The sequence below is a fragment of the Brachyhypopomus gauderio genome, chromosome 21 (assembly GCF_052324685.1).
Source record: "Brachyhypopomus gauderio isolate BG-103 chromosome 21, BGAUD_0.2, whole genome shotgun sequence".
Lineage (NCBI taxonomy): Eukaryota > Metazoa > Chordata > Actinopteri > Gymnotiformes > Hypopomidae > Brachyhypopomus > Brachyhypopomus gauderio.
In genome coordinates, this window is record NC_135231.1 from 2,428,981 (window position 1) to 2,447,264 (window position 18,284).

An 18,284-nucleotide genomic window follows, 5' to 3' on the forward strand; every position below is an offset into this window, starting at 1 on the left:
CCACCCTCCACGTCCCTGTCCCTCTGCTCCCACACCACACAGCCAGGACCCCCTCCCTGCGCTCATTAACCCTTTATTAACCCCTCACTCCTGCGCTCTCTCGCAGCTCGTCCAGTGGCGCTCTGGGGAAAGGCGAGCGCGTGAGAGGGATGCTCACACTCCGCTCTGGACAGGCGGCACGAGCGAGACAACAGGAGCGAGAGGAGTGCACCGCCTCCGCCGTGCACCGACCAGCACCGGGTTCCCCCCGCCACGGCCTCCACCACTCCAGCGGGGCAGGGACAGAGTACACCCCTGCTGAGAGGACATTTTATTTCTTATCCTTCTTTTGTTTTTTTTTATTTTCACTTGTTTTCAAGGTTGTTTTTCTTGAGGGGTGGGGGGGGGGTCTTGGGGATTGGAAAAGAAAAGGATGCAGGCCGATTCTGTGGGGCTTTTAAACTGTAACCCTTTTAAGGCAAATTCCACTCATGTCTCTACACCCTTTTCCTTTTTTTAAAGTCATGTACATACAAACAAGACATGATAAAAAAGCTAAAGCTTGATCAAAAGATTTCAATGTGAGGCGGCACTAATTATCACAGTCTGCTCTTTCATATCTGTTTACTGCTGGAAACTAACCCGACCACATACATCTCCAATAAGAGGATCTGTAGGTGCATATTTTAGGGAGGGACAAGCCAAACATTTACCAACAAATGTTTTTTAAAGGAGATAATTAATAAAGGGAAAATCATGGTGTTCGTTAACACAAAATGACAGTATTAATGCAAAACTGAAAAAAGTGAATGCAAAAACTGATTCAGTGCGTAAGCCCTCTGCATTTACTGTTCAGCTTTGATTCTTAGCATAACACAGCATCCTAATAACAGTGTCACATTTCCTGAGTGTCGGACCCTGAGGTGGCCCCCTGTGAAGCAAACCGGCCCACAAAACAAGTAAAACGTCTTTCAGCACCTGCAGTGACTGCAGGCGGACCGTCCCGCGGCGCGCGCAGACAAACGCGTCCGGCGGCCAACAGCGGAGCACTTTCTGGCAAGGCCTTCACTTGGCGGCTGTCTGCGCAGACATATCTCACTATCTGGCAATGGTCTAGGGAGACTTTTAAAGGGAAAGAATTAGGCTGCAGGAGGATAGGGGAAGAAATTTAGACTGAAGAGGCCGAGATGATAAGTGACTTATGCGGGTAGCGCCGGGGTTTCGGGGTATCCGGGCCTTCCGTCTGTTAGCGTCCCGCCGGGACACGCAGAACCGCAGTAAACAGAGCGGGAGAACGCGCGCCTGGAGCGGCGAAAATAGAGCCGACGCAGCCCGCCCAAATAAGGAGAGACGGACAGAAGGCAGAGGAGCACCAGTGGACACACCAACCTCCATTTTTTGTTTTGTTTTAAAATAAACACTCGTTTATTTAAAACCAGACCGAGCACACGGGAAGACAAGAAAACCAAACCCAACATGTAGTGACCAAGGAGAATCCGCATGGCGCAGTGTTCACGCCTGAACATAATGCGTGAATTATACTTCAGAGGCTATTATGCCTAACCGGCCTCTTTACTAATGAGTCGGTAATCTTGAACAAATTGTATCGCTGGACATCTAAGTCGTTAGGTGAGTTGTATCGGGGAACGGGCAGTGTTTGCATCTGTTGGTTTTATGGGGCAGTCATTAAAAGAGGGGAGTCACCAATAAATGCTTCTGTGATGGCCGGTTTTCCTCCAGGTTGACACGGTTAGGAAAGACTCCTTCCACCCTGTTTATAGCAATTCCTTGGCTGGTGGATATGCCCGCAAGGCAGCAGTCTAATGCACCTGGGTTTGGCCTATGAGGCTGTATCACAGCATGTTTACAGGGCTGTTAATGGCTTGGCTAATTGAGGCCAACTTGTGCTTGGAACTTCAATCAAGGAACACTGCAAATAAACGTCTTAATGCCACATATTAATACAGAAATGTATAGGAAGAGCTCAATTGTATTGTAAAATGTATATTAGCACTAAGTGCAGTTCTTAATTGTAAAATGTATATTAGCACTAAGTGCAGTCCTTAAAGTCCAAGACATAACAGATGGCTACATGACACCACCCACGGGGGATAACATAATAGAGATTACGGTGTAGAGGACACTGTTTATCCTAAACCATAATCTAAAAACCCCCACAATGGCTAAACAAGGCATTTTCTACATTTACCGCAGTCTCCACCTAAACCAGCATTCACTTAGCACATATTGTAATGCTCAGGAATTGTCCAGGGTTTGGTTAGGCCTGTATTTAGAATTCTAATCTTGAGTTTGCTGCCCAAGTAAAAAAAAAAAAAAACAACAACCAAACGATTGTGCCCAGATCAGGGTGTGTCCACGAGTTTGAGGAATAGACCACAAACGTGGCAGTATTTCACGTATAAGCACCAAAGTGCGGCTAACCTCCAAGTACCGTTGCGCAACAAAGAAAATATAAATAACGTATGTTTGAAAAACATCTTTTAAAAAGTAGCATATGACTGCTCAAAGAATTTAATGAATGCAGGAAAACAAAGCGTGCTGTTGTAAGTCTCCCCTCAGATCACTGAGGGTTTTAACATCTTGGGGATATTTAAAGGACGACGAGCCGTCTCCGAGTCCTCAGTGTTCACTACACTGCTGCCATGTGTGAAGTCATCCATCTCACCTGAATGACGCTTGTGTTCCTCCAGAGAACAGCCAGGCTGAAAGCAGACGCATACAGCCAAATCCTACACAGGGAGTTTATTGAAAAACTTTTAAAAGCTTCTAGCACTATGTTGCTCAGTAATTTCACTGGGTAAATTTAGAGCATCAACAGCGTGTAATGTATCTGAGCAGAACTCATCTGTTTAGAGTCATTAGGCTGTGGTGAAAATGAGACAATTTTTTTTTTAACCACCAGCATCCTCTACAATGGGAGATTCTATGTGGTGGATCTGAGGGGAAACTTGGCAGAATCCTGGGCCATGAGTGCCTGGAAACCAGACTGGAGATCCAGGAAGGAAAGGAACGAGCTCCAATCAATCGACACAGTTGGTTCAAAACCGGACAACAAAAGTCCCGTTGTGCACCGACTCAAGGGTACAAAAGCCGGACGTGCAACCGGGCGCTATTAATAGTGACTGTAATGACCAAATATGGTGGTGGGAATGACAGAGGCAGGGATGCTACAAGCAACATCCTGTGTCAGGCGGACAGTTACCCATGGGGTAAGCTAACAACATCTGACTGGGCTCCAAACCAAAGGCTAGCAGGAGTCTAGATCTATGTCCAACGTAACACAGAAAAACAGGAAAAAAAGAAAAGGTTGGCGTTGTTTTTAGACCGGTGGTCTTCACTTAAGCATACTTAGGCCAGGAGATCAGAACAGACCATAGTCTGAAGCAGCAGCAGGCCGACGCTGAGAAAACGATGGTGAGAATAGCATGGAGATGGGGGAGCACTGGCACAGATGTTCAGGCTGGGAACACTGGGTTCCTGTCCTCAGCAGCACACCCCGCGGCCCCCGGCCGATTCCCATCCCCGGCTGCTGCTCAAGGAGCAGCGTTTGGGCTCCGGGGCCTGGCCTCTGTTTACAAGACCCCAGCAGCCTGGGGTTGAGGGCACATTCTTCGGCCTCGGCCCAGCGAAGGGTCAGAGGTCAGAGGGGAGGCTAAGGCAGTGGGCCTTGGTGTGGAGCTGGAGGAAAACGGCAGGGATGGGCTTCCACTTTAGCGCTCAGGGCTTTCAATCAAAGCACAGAGTAATTGGCAAACATGTTTTTTGTGGCTTTTGACGACCCACGGGCAAGCCTGATTGTAAAATTCCCTGCATCCATTTTGGTAAAACTATCCCTCAACAACCACAGAGTGGGCTTATTACCAAAACCCCACATTCCCACAGCGAGTGTGCTCGCGTTCATGGGAAGTGGAGATTATGAAGAGCATGGAATCTCCCTTAAGCTTTGCATCAAGCTGATACGCTACAGTCTTAAGTGTTTGCACATGGAAGCTCAGGCTCATGATGTCTTGCATGACATGGATCGTGTTCCTTTCACACTGACCAGCTGCAATGGGGAACCGTACAGATGATCCTTGACCTCAAAGCCATGCATGAGTTCAAAAGAGACAGATCTTTAACAGAGCTTGGGCTTTTGGGTGGACTACAGGGTATGACCTTTTCAGCCAGTCTCCTGCACCTCCTACCAAAGATCTCAGAACCTCCTGCACCTCCTATCAAAGATCTCAGAACCTCCTGCACCTCCTATCAAAGATCTCAGAACCTCCTGCTCCTCCTATCAAAGATCTCAGAACCTCCTGCTCCTCCTATCAAAGATCTCAGAACCTTCTGCCTTTGCAGGAGGAACCATGTTTCTCAGCACTTCAATCTCTGTCTTGTTCACTTGATAGGGAGCCTGTGTTTAGACAAGCCAGAAGCATGTTTTTTTTTTTTTTTTTTGCAGAAATAGCAGTGCTGGCATTTGAATGTTTTCCAAACAAGACCTGAAAAGGTCATGTGTTTAAAATTCTCCATTCGTCTCCGTTATCCTGAGGATGCTGTAAAACAAGTTTTTTAAATCTAGAATTGTTAGGTTACATTATGACATTTCATATAATTGCACTCCTTGGATTTGCAGGAAATTTTCAAACGTGCAGAGATGCTCAATACATCAATAGACTCTGGGCTGTACAACTGTGATTACAGACTTTATAATTGTTATTAAAACCTTTATTCAGAATGCACACAAACGGCACTGGGTGATTCAGAAGCAACGTAGGTGACCAAACTTCTGCGAGTACACTGGGCAAAGGGATGCTGGTTGTATATGACTAACAAGCTGCTAACCCGACCCGTTTAAATGGGAGACTTCTGATATAAAACATTTGTTCGGACGGCACATCAGGCCACAGAGGTAGCTCAATAAACTTGTCCGTAAGAATGGATCTGCAACATGATTCGTTGGGTGGGGGAAGAAAAAAAAAAAAAAGGCATCGCAATGATGGAGTATGCAAAAAGAATAAAATAAAAATTCATATGGTGTGGGAAACGTTTGCTCTCTTGCAACCAGTTAGTCTGAAGTCATCCCTGCTTCAAGCCTCAGATAATAGTACGCTAGGGTTTAAGACATGAAGTTGGGTTCGGGGGGTTTGGACCACCACCCAACAGATCACACAAGCCACAGACGTCTCTAGGACGGCAATGAGGCTGTTTGACACAGTCCTACAGGTGAAGAGAAAAGCGGAAACCCTTTGCAACTAGACCCAGTGGTGGAAGGAGACCTACCTTGTGGCACTCTCCTTTTTAAGCTAGAGCTAGATATGCACCCAAGGTGTCCCCTAGGCGGAAGTGACCGCACCAACGGCATCAGATTGTCTCTCTTTTGAAGCCCACTTCTTTATTAGTCATGAATCATTTTATCCAACTTCCCCATACGTCCATTTATTTAAAAAACGAGTCCGATATTTCCCCCCCCACACTCATGTCCTTTCAAGTCCTGGAGAAGGTAGCTCTTAGACAGGGATTTCACTTTAATGGGGTAGAGCTGGGACCTTCAGAGCTGCATGGAAAAGAAGGGGGGGGGGAAAAAAGCTGAAGAATTAATTCATTTTTGACCGTCTTCACTGCAGTCCGCCCTCCTCTCGGTCTCCGATTCCTCCGCGTCTTCTCCCTGCTCGCCGTCCATTAGCAAGGCTGCGTACTTACTGGCTGAGCTGAATTTCTGTCAAGAGAGATGACAGCAAGTTGTAATCAAACCGCCAAAGAAAAAATAGCTAGCCAGATAAGGAAAAAAAAAACCTTTTCCTTTGCTAAATTAAAACACCAGATTTCTTTTTTTTCCCCCCTCACGTGTGGAATGGTCCTCTGTTTCAAATGAACGACCTTAGCCAATACTGGCGTCAACACTGCATTTTTTCAACACACTGACTTCTGCTGATTGTTACGGTTTGTGCAAGAATACGGAGTGAAAGAGCACAAAACCAAAAAGAGGACACAGGCCTTTCCAGACTGCTGCATTCAACACTTGATGTGCTTCATCAGACCAACCTGGCGTTCACAAGCAACATCTTCCCTCACAAAATCTTAAAAATAAATAATACATTCTGGAAAAATGCTTTGGTCAGCAAAAAGGAACAGTAACACTCATTTGTAGACAGATTTAACAAGACAAGATTTTATGTAAACAACCTATGTAGAAGGTGATCCTGATGAACCTGTAGAAATGGCAGATAGAACCCACGACCCACCGGTCACAAGACCAGTTCCATAACCACCAGGCCATGACTGTCTGATGAAACCCTGATGCCAGCAGATTTATTTTGACCGATTGAACCCTTCTTATTTTTCTTTTGTTAGGTTTAGTCTCTCTAGTTCCCCACATAATCGGTCTCTCACCTGCCTGCTAGAGGCTCTGCAGGGGCTTTAAAAAGACAACAAACACTAAATGTAACCATGCAGTTTAGGAGAAGAGAGCTTTCTTCTCATTGATGATGAAGCCATCTGAGACAGAAGTGACCCCTCTTACCCACCTCTTATCCATTTGAGTAATTTGTGGAAATATTACATCTGGGCGCCACAGGTTGAGTGTGGCTACGAACTTATGCTTCCTCCAGGTACACTGTTACACTGTTGTTAAACACAGGTCTACGGGCCCATGTAAACATCTGTTCAAAACAACACACATGTCCACACAGGACAGAGGGTGACCTCTACTGACCACCACACCCTGCTGAAGACAGACCCCCACAAAACAAAACAACGTAAAGGATTTGTTCGCTCGTATTTTGAGGTGTACGAATACGAGTAATGACTTATTGATTCACCCATTTGGATTACTCTTTACTGCTGACTTAGGCCATGGGACAACAACAGATACACCCATAACAGGGGCTTTATGGGCCAGGTTCTCAAAGCAACAGTTCTTTACATTTTTCTCGTCTAACAAGACTAATGAGGTAAAACAATGTCAGCTAATAAATGTTTTTGACAAACGAAATGGAGCAGAACTGTGTAGTGAAGCAAACTACATCACTAGTAAGTGCTTTAACAAAGCCCCCTCCCCAATTAACCTGCCACTCACATTCATTATTCTGTAAAGGACGCCATTTTTGAATGTGAAATATTTATTCTAGACAGAATGCATTTAACATGCCCTAAAGTGGTCACCTCTCCACTTACTGGTGACTTCTTACACTAATCTGAATTAACTGGATAAACAAGATCATTTTTACATTTCACCCAGGAATTATCCATGTCGAAATGTTTAGACAAAGACAGGACGGTACACCCAGGGGCAAATACGCGGGGGAACACCCAGGGGCAAATACGCGGGGGTACACCCAGGGGTAAAGTGAGGAGCGCAGGGCTCGGAGTGGGGGGGTGGGGTGGGGGCCTTTACTTTGTCACTCACAGGACTGGGAGATTCCTCATATTGCTTTGGCTCTGGTGCTGGTCTGAGATCTCGTTCTCTTCTGAGGTCCTTTCTACAAGTAACGTACAACAGAGTGAAACAGCACTGTAGAGGCCAGTCTCTGCCACACCCCTACTCCTGGTCCACACTTAGTCCACTAGCTAAAAGGACATCCTAACTAATGTTTTTTTTAGTTCCTGAGGCCAAATGTAACTTGCCCAGAGAGGACCAAGGATTCAAAGGGATATTAACAGTTCAGTAGTCTGTTTCAGCTTAAAGGCCACGAACAACCTGAAAAATGCCCTCCTCCCCCCAGGAGGAGTTGTTGGGTTAGTGAAAAGGACATAATGCCAGTTCTGGGCCAAGCCTAAATGATCTAGAATATTCCAAGAGGATAAGGCAGTGGCTTTTTACAGGCTACATGGTGGACAGCAAATCAGGGAAGAGCCCATTTTAGATTTAGCCCTAGATGTCTGAGATTTGATTTTTTAAATGCCTGGAGTGCAGGGTAGCTACATGACGGCCACAGGGAACGATCTGGCAGTCTAAAACTACTCAAAACCCTGCTGTAAAAGGTACGAGGCTAAATGAAACCTTTTCAGGCAAACCTGAACAGAGACAAAGTTCCACTGGGACACCCATCTCTTCTTTTTCAAAGAATAAATAAAGCCAAAATGTTGCGTCTCAACAACCGCCATTTGCTGGTTGGCATATCCTTACAGAGGTGGGCAGAGCGAGAGGAACTCCACTCCGTTTCCTCTTTTGGCCACAAGGGGTGCCAGAGGGAGGCTAACCTGTCTGCTTCCTTCCGCAGGTCGCGGCTGGCGGTGTCCCCGCGGCCTCTCCCTGCTCCAGGACCCGAGGCCCCGCCACGGCCTCGTGAGGGGCCCCTGTCCCGACGCACACCGTCTGCCTTGTTCTCATCTGCAAGGAGAGCCAGGCGTTCAGTAGAGGGGGCTATGGACTACCACACAGCTACGTGGGTCAGCAGGGGAGGGGTGGGGGTGAGGTTACAGACAGCCAAGCACAGAGTGGCCATTTTAACCTTGACTAAGGTACCACCAAGAGGCGTCTGCCACGAAAGGGAGGCTGTTGTCTGGAGCAGACGCCTCTTTTCCTGGGCATACGGAGGTGTGTCTGAGAGGTAATGGTTTCGCCTTGCTCGAACTTTTAGGATGGGTGTGGAAGAACGAGTCTTAAAAAACAAAAAAAGCTTTAAAAAGCTGGACAAGGCGTAGAGACGGCGGTGGGCTGGACGTGTGGAGGCTGTATTGGCCTGCAGGAGTCAGGATCTTACCTTTACCTCTCTGGGGAACTCTCTCATCAGCTGAGCTTGTAGAGCTGAAATCAGACAGGCAAAAAGGACTCAGAGTCATTCTGAGGCAGACCCTGAGGGCCACTCCATCTGAATGTCTCCAGAAACCAAGCAGAAGAGCCCCCATATAAATTTACTTTTATTATAGAACATTAATTCTTTGAATTCTCTTGAATTTAAAATAATGGTTATTTTGTGGGTTTGTGTGGAAACCTCAGTAATGACGTGCTGCTGGGTGTGGGGGCAGGGGGTGTGGCGATGGCGTTGGGTGTCTGCACCCTGACCTTTTGGCCGTGGCGCTGCTGCCGGAGACGGCGGGCTTGGCCTCGCTCTCGCTGGAGCTCAGGGTGCTGCGCTTCGCCCAGGCGTTCTCCTTGGGGGGCGGGGCCGGGACCACCTTCAGCGGAACCCCCTCCTGCCTGGCCGGGGGGGTGTGGCTGCTCGGAGAGGGCGGCTCCTCGTCGCGGCCGCCGAACACCTCGTTGTCCAGAGAGCGCTCGCTCTCCCGGCGCCTGGAGCCTGCAGGAGCGAAGCGAGACAGAATGACCTAACCTAGCCGGGGTGGACGCACCTACGACAAACGACTGACCAGTCAATGCAATACAAGCTTACCTCTGCTCGTAGTAGTTCCTGGTTGTGATGACTCACTTCCTGTGCGAGAGCGCTCTGTGGCCTGGTCGTCACTTCGCCAGCTGGGGTGCCTTAATATGGGCAGAGGAAACAGAACTTAACATGGTTCCTCCCCTCAAAATGACAGGCAGACAGGTGTGGCCACATTTAACATATAAGTAACTCAACAAGAGTAGGGGATTCACCAGAGGACGTGTATACAAGGGCTACGGGAAGGGGCCGCGACCCATCAGTGTTACCGACGTCATCGTTTACATAAGCATGTCAATTTGTATAACGCACGTCGCTATGAAGCAAGGCGATTCTCCGAAACGTGGGAGTGTTTCAGACAGGGAATGTGCTCTATAACAACGTGGGGCTCTCTAAACACTCCTAATTGGAAATGGTTTAATCTTAGCAGTACAACCGGTCTGGACGAACGCTGAAATCGAAAGCATCCCGGAGCACTTTGGCATCAAGCTAGCAAGTAATCACCGTCGGTTCTGTTTACACGCTGTTGCCATCCAAGCATGATGGATTAAGGATTATCAGCACTGGGAATATGTTTCTTAGTGGTAGTCACTAAAAAACTGATTCTCTAAATCTTCATTGCTCCCATGTTAAAAGTAATTTCTGCACCAGTGCTGTTAGAACATCAAAACGTTACACCCTACGCTATTCGCCAACGTTGTTACTCCTTCATTTTATATGATCTGTTTACTTTATCACGCATGTGAGCTAAACTTTGTTCCATGACATCATACCCTAAAGGTGCGAGCCAAAGCCAAGAGAAGTGAGAAGGAACAGCTTCAACAGGCCAGTGTGGAGCAGGAGGACCTGGCTGGGGGCCACGGGACGCACGGCTGGCTTCAGACTCCGGGGGAAGTGGGACAGCAACGAGGAAGACGATGGCCCCGAAGAACACGTTGTGCTGATGATGGGATGTTGAGGAAGGAGGTCCTCGTGCAGTTTGAACAGTGTTCTGAACGGAGATGAGAGTGTCGGAAGAAGAGTGTTTGCAGGGCTCCCCACACTGGCTGTTCTGGCCAAATCAATCCACTTCATTCAAATTGCATTTGGGGACAACAAACTCCTTCAGTTAGTCCGCTAGCCTGATGTCGACGTTGTGGTGGACCTCAAAGCAGCAAGTCCTGCTGGATTCTTCTCTCCTTCCATCTCCAGGTCTTCCATGTCGGGCGTTTATTACTGCTCATGCTGCACATCAGCTGGGAAGTGATCCAAACAGTGTCCAACACTGGACACTAGGCTAACCATAAATTTTATGGACGGCAGTCCGTTTCATAGAGAAATAAACTACGTATGTTTGCTTATGGTGTGTTTGTGTTTGCACATGTGCGTGCGGTTGTGTGTGTGTGCGCACACCTGTGCGTGCGTGCAATAGTGAGTGTGCATTTGTGTGTGCGTGCGTTATACCTCTCTCGCGGCTTGCGTTCCGGCCCTCTGCCCTTCTCCTCGTCCAGCTGTCTCTGAAGCCTCTCCTGCTCCCTCTTCAGCCTCTCCTCCACCTCCCTCTCCTTGGCGGCCGTGTCCACGGGCTTGGCCCCTCCGAAGATGGAGGCGCTTCGGCTGGAGGCGGTGGTGGGGGAGCCGCCCGTGTCCTCCTCTTTGGGGACGCTGCGTGGCTTCAGGTTCAGCTTGGGCCTCTGAGGAGGCCCTGGACAAACAGACACATTCGCTATTGTAAGCCACCCGACATCCCAGAAACCCCTGGGGCACCGTTTCTCTAAAGCGCCGGACTGGATTAAAACGTGCTGCTTCACCTCGTTCCTCATGCCTCTCCTCCCGTCTCTCGTATCTTTCTTCCCGGTCGCCATAGCGTTCTCCATAACGGTCACCGTAGCGCTCACCGCTGCCCCGGTAGTCGTCCCTCCGGTCGTCGTAGTCGCGGCGGAAGCCGCTGCCGAACTGTCTACGCCCCGAGCTGCGTGACTCGTACCCTGCACAGCAGATCGAGATGCTCAGCGAGTCGGTATTTCCCAAGCTTGCGTTTAAATCCAGCATAAAATTAGCATGGCCGCTCCACCTCTGTCGTAGTCTCTGCGGTCATCGTAGCGATCCCGAAATCTGTCTCTGCCGCTATCGTAGCGATCGTTGTCCCGCCGTGGGCCGTCCCGAAACCGATCCGACTCATAGCGATCTCGGGACCCTCAATCAAAGAAAGAGAAACGTGTGTTTAAAAGTCAAGTTAAACGGTGTGCTTACTACTAGCTCCAAACGCTGCCATGAGAGCTACGTCTGTTCTAGTAATGTATAACTGGCAGGGCGTTAGAAGTCGAAATGGCATCGCTGTTGGCTGAATAAACCATCCTATACAGCAGAATGTGTCGTCTGAAGCCTGAAAATGTCCTCACGTTCTGCGTACGAGTCGTCTCTTCGTGGTCCTTCATCCGCATCACTGCTCGGCCTCGCCCGCCAGTCCGAGTCCGTCTTGTCGGGCCCCAGGTCGCCACCGCGGTTGCGGTCCCGGCCCGATGAGGACCGGTCGTCCCTCTCTGGAAGACAACCGTCCACAGGGCAGGCCAAGAGTTTAGAACAATGGGGGAAATGTGAAAGGCCAACAGTACGAACACTCCTGACCCTTATAACACTGAACTCCACTCATTCTCAATATTCCCAACAGGCCAAACTAGATGAATTTGGATGGGAAGGATAGTGATGGGGAAAAAAGGAAAATACATTCTACTGAAACCATCTTGCACAGACACTAATAATTTGCGTCGACGCGTATGCAATATAGGGTAAAAAGGCACATACCTTTTTCATTGGACTGGTCTGCAATGTCCACGCGGATCCTGCGATTCCCCAAGTTCTGCAGAAAGACGGGTTGTTAAAGAAGTATGTGGGAAAAGGAACATTATGTCACTATCCAAGCATCCCATGATCCCAAACGTTTAATATAAAACAGAGGGAAAACGCCACCTAGTGGACAAAGAGAGCCACCCAAGTGATATTAACAGCATTTAGACCCTCAGCAAAAATGCAGTTAAAAAATTTCAGATTTTGTTACTTCTCTTATCTTCTATTCATTTAGGCCACTTCTGTCATTGGACTTAGCAGCAGTTCTATTAAAAAGCATTGTTGTTATTAGCGTTGTATTTAACCCCTTTGGTCAGAGCATGTAGTGTAACCGAGTTCATAAAAATGGTAAGATTAAAGCCCTCACCTCTTCGTTGAGACTGAGCGCGCTCAACAGGGACTCCACGTCGTCAAACTCTGCGTAGCCAAAGCCCTTCAGTCTCTCTGGGTTACTGGGCTCCCGTGGGAGTCGGACCGCACTGATCTGCAAAAACGCAGTGAGCAGCTGTAAAGTGCAGCTGTAAAGTGCAGTTGTAAAGTGCAGCTGTAAAGTGCAGCTGTAAAGTGCAGCTGTAAAGTCTTGCGAGATATCTGGGGATCCACGGCTCCCCCAATGCCATCGCCCCACCCACCCGCGAGTTGAGTGACGCACGTGTCAATCTCAGCTCAACGCCCCGTGTGCACTGGAGAGCCGCCTGTACCCTTCCTCATCCTAAGGTCCCAGTGTACATATAAGCACAGAGTCCTGGAGTGTTTCCAGTCCTTGTGAATGTCCAGACATTTTGGCTCTATACCAGCTCCCAGCACAGCTCTACCAGGTATTCTGCGTTCCTGCCTGCTTAGTTTGGACGTGCTGGCCCTAAGAAACATGCACACGGCGTTAAAGATACCTACCTTATAGATTTTCCGTGACCTGTCGCACAGTGAGATAAAGAAAAAGACCAAAGGACAGTGATATCTGCGCAGACTTCAAGAGATGCTACAACTTCCAACTAGATGGGATCAAAATAGATTGCAAATAGTACAGCACTGCTGGGATGGCATAAACACGTCCACTGGCACACACGTACAAGGCTGGCTTTCCTGATGGATGATTTTATATAGTAGGAATAATACTGAACCATTCTATATGCACAGACTACCATAAACATCTGCGTGGCTGTGCTTCCAATGTTAAACACCCTCCCTAAATCTCCCAACAGGTAGAGAGCGTTCTTGGAGCTGTCAGGGTGGGTATCTGCACATTTTAAAATCTCAAATTCAATGACTTTTAAGACCTTTTTAATACCTCTCACAAGAAAAAATAATACTGTTACTGGGGATGCAGGTGTGTTCCACATCGTTGACGGGGGGGGGGGGGCGAACGAGAATTGTTGACGTTGTTGAGGCCGTATACTCCAGCGCTAGAAATCTAGCACTAGGACCCTGGAGCGGTTATTTTCTGCATGGTCCTAGCGCTAGATTCGGCAAAGTTCACATCGCGCCATCTACCATGCGGAGTATACGGCCGTTGCGAAAATGATAATATACATATCGTCGGTAAAATAAAACAGAACAACTGAACAACACACACTTATAATAATTTAATGCCTCCCCTCATAAAATTCCAGACATTTTAAGACATTTTTAGGCTTTGAATATGGAAAACTAAATTTAAGACATTTTAAGACTTTTTAAGGACCCGCGGGTACCCTGGCTGTGTCCCAGACTGGTGGCGTAATGCATTTCCCTTACACCCGTGTTCTAACTATGGCCTAATCCTTCACCCAGTTCTATTCCATTTATATACTGGGTTAATCCCAGTAATAAACGGGGTCCATTTTGCAACATGTCAGCATTAGACCGTGGAAAAGTGGAGTGAGGCTCTTCTTTGGATGCTAAAATCAACAGCTGTATGTGAATACCACAAAATTTTAGAGGCAAACCAGTCTAACCAGTCCAGTAAGTTCTTGCACGTGCTGCAGAAGCTAAACTGCCTGACAGCTTTCTCACAATGAGCAAGAACAAAACATTAATTGACTTTACAATCGGCATGGCAAGACGCATTAAAAGACTTTTTTAAAAAAAACTATGCTATAAATTCCTGCACAAAACAGCAAACCACTCCACGCAACCTGTGTTCTGTGATCGGTTTTCCAAGCACAGACGCGTGTTCCTTTTATGGCTGATATGCTGAGATCCATTGCTCATGATGGTCTCAAAGTTCAAAACCGCAGCTTCGAAAGCCCCTGAACGAAAAATCCTGCACTCCTTCAAACTGTTTCTGTAATGCTGTCGTTTCCTCTCAGATCAATCGATCAAGGCGGATCGTCAGTTGCAAAACAGCAAACGTTTCTGCGAATGGTTGACCAGTAGGGGGGGGTGTGATGGCTGGACATTGGCCTTCAATACGGGGACAGGGACAAAAGGAAACAAAGCCACCTACGCTGAGGCCCCGGAAGAAATCCTTAATGGAGTCCTCGGTGACGTCATAGGGCAGGTTGCCCAGGAAGGCGGTGTATGGGGGGCTGCGGGGCAGGCGTGTGCGGTCGATGTTGGGCTCGCGGGCCGCGCGCGGTGCCGTGGGCAGGATGGAGCGGTCGATGGGGGGCGCGCGGTACACGTCGTCCTCCGTGTGCCAGGACGTGGTAACTGCTGAAGAGGAGCAGAATGGACAGTTTGAGAGGGAGGGACCCAGACTGGTCTTCAAACAGCCAAAAACGGCAAAAATGGCAAATTAATGAAGAGGCCCATCTAACAGACATACTGCTAGAAGAGATTTGCAGAGGCCTACCAAAGCCTAAGACATGTGGTGTCTGGTTCCTGATGTCTTACCATCTCCCTCTATCTCATCTGTCTCGTCTGCCCAGCTGGTGGGCTTGGGGGGAGGGTAGCTGGGCGCATTCCCACCACTGTCCTCTGCTAAGAAGTCAGTGAGGGTGAGGGTCTTCCCCTTCTTCTTGGTCTTCTTAGCTGTGGTAGACAGGTAAAAGTTAATTTTAAAAAGTGACCGCCCTTATTTAGCTCAGCTACCTCAAATACCACAGAGCAGGGCTTAAAGCTTAGCTCCATTACAGCAGTCAAAGAGACCAAACGTGTCTCCTCTGTTGATTCAAAGGGACCGGAGCGCTCTGGACGGCGCAGAGGAGGAGGTAAGTAACAGGCAGGCGTTTCCATAGCGCTCTCTGGTTTAATGTATATCACGATGACATATATGAACTGGTCTCACAACTTTGACTGGAACCAACAGATGTGTTTACCCAACACACATGCACACACAAACGCACAGTGGAGCAGACAACCATGTCAGATAAGGGCTGCAATTGTTGTAGTGGGTGTGTCCTTAGGTAAAAATAAATTAGTATAATGCAAAATGCTGTATGGTTCTGTATGATAAAGCCATGATTCCACATATTAGCTTTGCTGTAACTAAGACAGAAGCAGAACATGTTTAAAAGATTAAACCGCCTTGCTTATTTACCGTTCAACTTGACTTAAAGTGTAGACTAAATCCATATTTCTGATATGCATTAGATTGGAATTAGCACAAACCGCCCGATACACCAACCGGGGGTGGGGTGGACCGTGGACGTGTTTTGCTCCTCTGCAGCTGCAAAGTTACTAAGCGCCTAACGAAGTCTATTGTGGTAATCTGCGTGGTCAGGACATTCCGTCACTGTGAATCTGGGTGCTCCATAGCTCAAAGCCAGACCTAAACAAAACCCTGAGCATCATAGCTTCGGGACATAATGCTGTAAACAATTTCGTAAACCACAAGCATAACTTGTGGCCTCAGTATGTCTGGCGTCTCTTCACGTTAGTAAGCAGTAATACAGAAAGTACAGTTGCTGTTTCATGCGCATCGCATTGCTGGTCTCTGCACACCTCGAATAGCTCTCTACATGCCTTCACGTGAACCCTCTGAGGTGGGTTTTAGAGCAGTCACGTGAGCCCTCCGAGGTGGGTTTTAGAGCCTTCACGTGGACCCTCTGAGGTGGGTTTTAGAGCCTTCACGTGAACCCTCTGAGGTGAGTTTTAAAGTTTTCCCCATTTTCAACAACAGTATTCTGCAACTGGCAGCATAACGTGAATTCTGAATGTTTCCACAGCTCATGTCCCGGGACGAGCGTGCGACAGTAGCCTATCTACCACATTTAGGGCGTACTCACACTAGGCACGGTTTGCTCGTTCCGTGCTGGGGCCCGGTTATCCCCCCTCCCCACTCCCCCTCTGGCCTGCACTCACACTCGCTTCAGCAACCCGGCCCGAGCACGCTTACGTCATCACAACGCCGCTTTATTTGGAAAAAAGCGCGCTCGCACAACACTATAGAGTTCACGATTCTCTTTTTATTGTATTTTTGGAGTCGTTTTGGGAGTGCAGAAACACGGTGCAAGCACAGATTTATCGATAATTTAACACAACGATTGTCTGCTAATCGCTTTGCCGCTATGACTGTTTAACGTGAGCGTCGCATCACTGATGTCATGTTTGAGTTCCAGCGAAATGAACTAATCAGAAGAGGCACCAAGCGGGCCCGGGCACGGATAGCGCTCACACTAGAAGCGAACCGTGCCCGAGTCCACATGAATCGTGCCCTGGCCCACCTCTTCAAAGCGGGCCCGAGCACGGTTAACTGATCCGGGCCCGGGCACGGTTGGAGCGCTCACACTAGCCAAACGAACCGTGCTTCGGCAGGCAACCGTGCCCGGATCACAGAGCCTAGTGTGAGTACGCCCTTAGTCTTGGTACATGAACAAGTATCGGACGTCGGCGCTTACAAGCTTCATTTTTGTTTTCAGTCAGACGTGAGAGTAAACACACCAGTTCACCCCCTCCCTCCAGACGCACACGTGGGAAGTGAACCAACTACAGCGCCTCTCAAAAGCAAACAGCCCCTCCCTCAACTTTGCGCCTGCGCCTAAAACAACTTAACGCACCGAAGCCATTCGCCGTTTGGTCGACAACTGTTCATAAAACTTATTTAACGTGTAGACAAAGCACACGTTTTAACACCCCGTCATGACACTCCGAGACACCGCGCAAAAAGCTGTTGGACATCCAGCCAAGACACCACGGAATCAACACCTTCTGAGGCACTAAACACTCCCAGCGCCGCATTTGCGGGCCAACGGAGACGAGAGACGTGTGCGGGAGTATAAGCTGAAGCTACGCAACACTGTTTCACCGCTACCCGAGCACGGAGCAGCCGGCCCCGGCCGGTGTGTGACCCAGCTGCGACCAACGCTGCCGTGTCTCCGCGCACTTTCACTCTCCCAGCTAGGCGGTGCACGCCAGTTTTCATACGCAGCGACCGTCCAACTCAAAACCGAGGCTCTCGATATTCGCTCGCTGCCGTTAAAACACCGTCGGCGGCAGGACAACAGGCTACAGTGCGCGTCCGCCTCGCTCCGGTCACCCCGCGTCCGACTCGAGCCACAATTTACGACCATCATTTACACACCGGCCCAGGCACAACCCCTTGAAATGTCTCACCTGACGCCGCCATGATGGAGAACGAGCGCGTGTCACGTCCCCGGATGGAGACGTCACTCGCTCGTGCACGGAGCAGCCGTGCGCGCGCATCCAGTGCGGTTACGGTCACGTTAACGAATACGCGGCGCGTCTTGCGGTAAAACCGTGGACTAGTTGTGTAGGTAGAATAGCTAGCTCGCTCGTAATTGTTTTTCTTTGTTTGTGGCGAATGTATAAAATAATTTTGGTTGAAATTAATTGCCCTATTTGTACTACTAGTACGGGGTTGTTTGTGGTAGCTAGTAGTGTGATTGCGTTAACGTTAGTGAATTAGAACTAGAAGCTAGGTTAGCTAGCTAGCGTCCTGTTGCTAAATTGACTCACCTTCCTAGATTTGCGTTTGTAACAAACTAGACATAACTAGCTAGGTTAATAAACTAGACATAACTATCTGGGTTAATAAACTAGACATAACTATCTGGGTTAACAAACTAGACATAACTAGCTAGATTAATAAACTAGACATAACTATCTAGATTAATAAGCTAAACATAACTAGCTAGGTTAATAAACTAGACATAACTAGCTAGGTTAACAAACTAGACCTAACTATCTAGTGTAACAAACTAGACATAACTATCTAGATTAACAAACTAGACATAACTAGCTATGTTAATAAACTAGACCTACCTATCTAGGTTA

The 18,284-nt window shown here is 48.3% G+C and overlaps 1 protein-coding gene and 1 long non-coding RNA gene across 6 annotated transcripts; one reads left to right on the forward strand and one right to left on the reverse strand.

Moving 5' to 3' along the window:
* The first annotated feature begins 1,018 nt into the window (after positions 1-1,018).
* Positions 1,019-5,552, forward strand: LOC143484848 (uncharacterized). The gene is made up of 2 exons (XR_013122729.1): positions 1,019-1,608; positions 2,903-5,552. It is a non-coding gene; the product is annotated as an uncharacterized LOC143484848 (long non-coding RNA).
* Positions 4,673-17,742, reverse strand: eif4ba (eukaryotic translation initiation factor 4Ba). Of its 5 annotated transcripts, none has more exons than XM_076983833.1 (15): positions 17,604-17,742; positions 14,943-15,080; positions 14,554-14,759; positions 12,496-12,612; positions 12,087-12,141; positions 11,684-11,824; positions 11,356-11,478; positions 11,093-11,269; positions 10,746-10,986; positions 9,315-9,403; positions 8,987-9,221; positions 8,685-8,728; positions 8,182-8,311; positions 7,388-7,460; positions 4,673-5,698 (listed from the first exon to the last, which is right to left on the reverse strand). In XM_076983833.1, exons 1-15 carry the CDS (start codon positions 17,614-17,616, stop codon positions 5,582-5,584), a joined length of 1,899 nt encoding a protein of 632 aa, XP_076839948.1. In that variant the 5' UTR covers positions 17,617-17,742; the 3' UTR covers positions 4,673-5,581. The 5 variants fall into 5 exon arrangements, with proteins under 5 accessions (XP_076839948.1, XP_076839947.1, XP_076839950.1 ...); XM_076983832.1 differs by having other exon boundaries at positions 14,554-14,762; XM_076983835.1 differs by lacking the exon at positions 8,182-8,311 and having other exon boundaries at positions 14,554-14,762.
* Between the last annotated feature and the right edge of the window lie 542 nt (positions 17,743-18,284).

What these genes read in the sequence shown, in the direction of transcription:
- eif4ba (XM_076983832.1), bottom strand. An exon ending in CGCTCAGTCTCAACGAAGAG is followed by an intron (nt 12,142 to 12,495) that starts GTGAGGGCTTTA and finishes GTCTTTCTGCAG; the next exon opens with AACTTGGGGAATCGCAGGAT. An exon ending in GAACGCAAGCCGCGAGAGAG is followed by an intron (nt 9,404 to 10,745) that starts GTATAACGCACG and finishes GCCCATATTAAG; the next exon opens with GCACCCCAGCTGGCGAAGTG.